Here is a 6,192-nt window from a genome sequence, read left to right as displayed (position 1 = left end):
ACAGTGTTGTGTTCAGGCACTGTCGGAAATCATGAATTCATGCGTAAAACCACGTAAAACAAATGCACAGGGGCTCCACATGAGGGCGCCACCATCTTAGGTCTGTAGGCCTATTGTGTATCCACCATTTACATTTTACAGTGTTGATGCTCCAGCAGCTCAAGAGTTAGAGGCCAACACTCACACGTGCACAACCTGCACTATCTGATCCCACTTTCTCAATCTGGCATGACAAAGGTCTAAAAACCTGCAAAGATCTCTACAGGGATGGTACTTTTCGTAGCTTAGCAGATATGTCGATTGAATTTCAGCTTCCACTGTCCCATCTTTTTTGCTATTTCCAAATTAGACACTGCGCAAAATCCTTGTTTCCTACTTTTCCCTCCTCACCCCCAAGTCAACTATGGGATGCTTTTCTCTCTTCTGACCCTGTTCTAATCTGTACACAAAACAAGTATGGCTGCCATTTTGTTGATTTATTGAAACATACAAAATAATGTTTGAAACAATTTTTTTCTTCTATTACTGTGGTTCTCATTGTACTGAAGTGTTTTTTCTCCAATACTGAAAAAAAAAAGAAAAAAGAATTAGATGCCCTAAAAACATTTTTTCTCAATTAGCTTGTTACTCTGAGTGATGTGATCTTCTGCCAAAGTTGAAATAGATTTGATTAATTCACCTGAGGTTTTCTGTATTTTTTGTTTTGACTGTGTTTTTCTTACCGGTTTTGAAGTGGGCGGGGAGCTTTTGACTGTTTTGTCCCCCCAAACTAAAACTTTAAAGCAGCTATAGTAATTATTTTTATAATATTAATGTATTGTGACATTGTGAAAACAATGTGAAAGAAGTCACTTGGCTTTATGGAATTTTATTGTGAGTTTCAGCTCATATTTGTCTGTCTGGCCCACAACTTTAATGTTTTAGTTCTCATTACATCTTTTTCAGCAGCAGCAGTCAGCTGTATTCAGAGAGAAAACCCACTGTACACTATCTGTTCAGCAGCAAACAGCAGACAGAGAAGCTGGTGAATGTAGTGGAGTATTTAGTAGCTAAAGAGACAGATTTATCTCAAGTGTTGGTGAAGAACAAAACAGAGCTAAAAGTAAAGTAAATAATCGACTTACACTCATCAGGTAACACAAAAACCTCTCCAAAAGAATGATACTGTTGCTCCATAACTGCTGGATGTGTAAATAAGCAACCTTTTGCTAACATGTGCTTTATTAACTTAAAAGGTGATGATATGTCAGTATATAGTGGCTAAAATCAGTTAATGCATAATTTAATTGTTGCCTATTTAATCATAAATAATCAATGTTACGGGGAAATACTTCAGATATGAAACAAGGTTTTCTCAATATGTGGGTTAAAACTCTTTGATGGGTACAGGTATCTGAGCATTTGTCAGTTTCATACTTTTTGTGACTTTGCTTTTTATATTGTTATATTTGACCTGTATTGTGCAACAGTTGACGCTGTATTTTTATTTTGTTTTACTTTTCTTGTGTATGTAATTACGTGCATTTACCTCATTGGGGGGTCACAGAGGAAAAACATGTGTTTTAGCTCTGGTTTGGTCTCCACTAAGTTCTATTTGAGAGATATTTGGCTCTTTTTAAGCCAGTTTAGCTAAAACGCTTTGGATGTACAACTTTTATCATTTTAACCATGAAAAAAATGATGTACAATGGGCCTCAGCATCTTGGGATTATCCTTGGGTGGAATCAGAGGATGTGCTGAATTAGTCATACACATCCTCTGTAAACGCCCCCTGATCACGCTGGGTTCTATTAAAGGCCACAAAACTCTGCAAACCAATTAGATTTGTCTCAGTTTGGGACTAAAAATATCCTTTTCTGGTATTTCTTTCATGGTTCAGGAAGCGGCTGTCAGACGGTCAGCTGGGTGATGCAACTGCCCAGGAACGCTGAGAAACCGCAGGAATACTTCACATTCCTGCTGGGAGTAGGTCAGTGCACACACACACACACACACACACACACAGATAAATCCTCGTTATGAAACTAATTCCTAGTTTTCCTGACTTAAAATCAGAGCTGTGCTTTAAAACGTTTTGCTTTTATTCATGATTCAGTGAAAGCTGATCTGAAACTGGATCACCTGATTTTTCTCAGAAACCTGCAGTTGTGACATTTAATGACCTTAATCTTTGGCCAAATATTTAATGATAATTTAGTTTCCTTAAGGTGTCTGAACTTTCTGCAACTAGTAAAATTAAAAACACTTTCTTTTGTCATTACAATGACATTAAAGGACTCATAGGACAAGTTAGTTCTCTAAACAGTTAAAGCATATCTATATTTGTGTAGCTCCAACATTCACATTTTTATTCAGTCATACATTCAACACTTGTGCACACAAGAAAGAGTATATTTTAAAAAAAAATCAAAAGTAATTGCGAGACTGTAACTGTTGAAAATAAAAATAATTTTGCTGATTATGTTTGTTTTGTTCGATATATCGGCAAAACACCCTCACTGTAAAGTCGAAGTACACAATGTTAATGATGTGATGATTACTGAAGATATATTTAAAGACATTTCTCTCCAAAAAGTAAATAAAATAAACAACAGGAAGACTAATCAGAAGTAACTTTTATTCCAACCAATCAGCTGTCAAAACCAGTCAGCAGAAACATCTCTTTACTCTTTACTTTCTCTGACGAAAGCACTGATGCATAAACAAATGCCAAAACATGACAAACAACCATAACCTGGAGTGGGATTATCATTAAACCCTGCAGGTGATTAAATCACCACGTTACAACCTTTCATGTATATAAAAAAACACCATCACTGCTGATTTAAACAGTAAAATATAACTTGGGCTGCCTTCACTTTTCACTGTAATTCAGTAATTAGTGTTGTCGGATGTATCCCACAATGCAATAGAAAAGCACTTCAAAGCACTAAATACCGTCTGTGCATTCACTCACTTAGTGTCACTACTGTGTACTGACAGATAGTATTTAACTGGGAATTCCTTTTTGTGAATTGTGAATGATGAAAAGCATCAAACCTTTTAATTTAAAACATGTTTTTCATACTGACGTACTGCCAGTTTGTGCTCTTTAAAAAAAAAACGTTGGCACATTATAACAAATCCTTCATTCACAGACTTTTAGAAATCTTCATCTTATCATCACGATTAATATCTCATCTTGTTGTGTTCATTTCAAACATGTATTATTTCAGTATTGACAGAGCTGTGGGCTAACCTAACATTTTCCCTTCACTTCCAGTTTTTGTGCTAAGCTAAAGGCTAAATGGACTCCTCCCTACGTTCACAGGGTGCTATGTCAAAGGTTTCAATGAGTTTAACATAGGCTGTAAGCTGTAGTTGGGTAATTTCAACATACTGACCCAGGAAATCATACCTTGAACCTTTGCTAAAAACACAACACCCTTTCAAATATCTCCTTAATGTGTCATATTAGGAGGATATTGAACTGGGAACATAGAGACGCTCCTGGCTAAACACATACTGGAGATACACAAAGATAGAAACTACTTTCACTATTCAATTTGATATTGCTATATTCTTCAGTATCATTTTGTCTATCACAGATAACACTTGTATCAACAGTATTGTTGTCTATATGCTACATATTTGCCTAATCACGTCAAATATTATCCTGGTTTCTAAACAAAAGCATTTTGCTACAGTAACAACAATTAATTAAAAAAGTAACTGAAGGATAAAACAAATATTAGCTGATTTAATGTAACTTGATCCTACTGACTGATTTTATTTCTGTTTCTATTCTGTTCTGGCTAACTTATTTTTAGGGGTTTTAGCACATTGCAAAACTTTGCAGCCAGAAAACTTTTCCTTTTGGTTGACACATGTTTGTTAATTGTTAGCAAAATACAAAACTAATATAACGTAAAGCAAACATAAAGCATACAGCGGCAGAGACCCATATTCATGAAAGAGGTTACATGCAAAATGCATATGCAGTTTGACTGAACTGGGTTGAAAGGAGTTGAAATCTACTGTAGAGAAAACACAAAACAATCCAGCAGAGTCCTATTAATTACTAATTAGTTATCCTTTTCCAGCCTTCTATCTGTCCAGTTCTCTGAGGTTTTGTTAACAAGTATATCTGCACAGATTTTACACCTCATGTTAGAATTAATAGAATTAATTCATTTTCATACATATTTAGCTAAGTCTTCCAAGATAAGTTGATTTGTACTAAAAATATGTTGACATATTCACTACACTAGCACATCATTTCACTTGTTCTAATAATAAAATTAAAGAGTAATAAAAGAGTTTTTTTTCTATACTATGACCGTATGAAACACAACTTTAAAACATTAAAACAAGTTTTCTTGACTCTTTTGGGTTTTTAATTACAATTTAATTCCATGATCCCGACTGTTGTTAAGTTATGTAAATTAGAATTTAAATTGAAGAGAGCTCCAAATACATTATACAGAATTGATGATAAGGAGAACATTTAAGTGACTCAGCACTTCCCAAAAATAGAGAAAGTCTTAGTTACGATGTGCAGGACAAAATAAATCCTGAGGAGAAAGTGAAAGAAAATCTGTCTCCGTGCTCAGGAAAACTGAGACTGAGTGTACTGCCTCTGCTGATAAGGACTGTGTGATGTGATTGAAAACACTTGGACCAACTAGTAAGTGGAACTTGAGTTGAAATGTTTTTGTCACATTTATTTGTCAGTGTCTTTGTCCATTTATTATTTTTTTTAAATGTATGTTTACTTATATATTTATTTCTCCTTTAACATGACTTATATGTCTTATTTATTCATTTGTTGCCTAAACTGTCAGGTACGGTCCTCCCGTGCTGTAAGTTGCTGTTTGTGTCTGAACCATCTGGCTCCAGTCACTGTCAGGACTAAGTGCTAATAAATCAACTAAATGTATCTTTAAGTATTTTAAACACATTTGTATCAACTAAATATTTCCTTAAGTACTTGAAACACCAGTAGACTTAAGTGAACAAGTCTCTGAGTGCTTCAGTGTCAGATAGATGTCTTAAGTATTTTAAACATCAATATATCAGCTGGAACTTATTTCTTTGTAGGTCTTTTGAATACTAAATATCAACTAAACACTTAAAGCTCTACTTAATCTGTGTTATTTATCCGGTAATTATTTGTTTTCTTTCATATAAAACTATCTAATTATCGGCCAATGTTAGATTTCTTTTGTATATTTTTTTGTCTTGTCTGACATTTATTGTTCAATATTGCTTCACTGCCTCTTAAGCACCTTGTCATTCATGTTTTCGAGCAGTGCTAAAGCTTCTTAATACTGAACAAGATACCTTGTTGAATACTATATTGTGTGTGAGCGTCTCAGTGCTGACAGGGTGTGTCCAGGTTTTGCCCGCACTTCCAGCAACAGTAATGATGATGATGCCATGTCCGTCCATCTTTTGCCTTGTGAAAAGACTTGCAGAAGATCAACTAAGGAAGCAGAACAGGATGTGGGGCAAAGAGGAGGTAAGAGAAGAGATAATTAAATAAACAGTGAAAAACAATCACTTCACAGTCATTTAACTGATAATATTTGTAGGACTCAGGTATAATACAGTACGCTGTCGGTTAGCATTATGGCATGTAAACCCTATTTTCACTCTATACTAAGAGTCTAAACCTACGCTGTGAGGCTGAACTTAAGCACAGTGGAGCTTTGAGCTAAATGTTAACATGTTGATGTTTAGAAGCTATTATGGTTACCATGTACACCATGTTAGTTTAGCTTGTTTGCATGCTAATATTTGCTAATTAGCAGTAAACACTACATACAGCTGAGGCTGATGGGACTGTCATTAGTTTTACAGGTATTTAGTCATAAACTAAAGTGATTAGGATTCATCCTCTGGGGAACAATGTCTCTGCAAACACATCACTACCTCTGTGTGATATTAATCATGTCTGCAGAAAGTCTACTATGACTCACCTCATCACAGCCTGAGCATCGTGGCCAGACCGTCTGACAGTAGTGTCTTCCACAGAGCAGCTTCTGATTGGACCAGAAGTAGACAAGGTCCACCAATTCCTGGCCACACTCTGAGCATACGAAACAGGTGGGATGCCACAGGGCGCTATGGTAGCCTGCACGTTCAGCATAAACAGCTGGAACATCCTTTGCAACTTCCCCTTTACAACCAGTACACCGCTACAAGACAGAG

At 35.7% G+C, this 6,192-nt stretch overlaps 1 protein-coding gene across 1 annotated transcript; it reads right to left on the bottom strand.

The window, feature by feature from the left end:
* Window positions 1-2,597: 2,597 nt before the first annotated feature.
* LOC119886645 (LIM and cysteine-rich domains protein 1-like) lies at window positions 2,598-6,179 on the bottom strand (the record flags this gene model as incomplete). The annotated part of the gene is given in 2 exon segments (XM_038697524.1): window positions 2,598-5,464; window positions 5,961-6,179. Coding segments are annotated over 2 exon segments (330 nt in total), but the record flags the coding sequence as incomplete, so codon positions are not given.
* Between the last annotated feature and the right edge of the window lie 13 nt (window positions 6,180-6,192).

The sequence above is a fragment of the Micropterus salmoides genome, unplaced genomic scaffold (assembly GCF_014851395.1).
Source record: "Micropterus salmoides isolate LMB-PRFRI ecotype aquatic unplaced genomic scaffold, ASM1485139v1 Ms_hic_scaffold_4, whole genome shotgun sequence".
Taxonomy (NCBI): Eukaryota; Metazoa; Chordata; class Actinopteri; order Centrarchiformes; family Centrarchidae; genus Micropterus; species Micropterus salmoides.
Note: the sequence above shows the minus strand (reverse complement) of the source record. Positions and strands in the feature narration are given on the sequence as shown.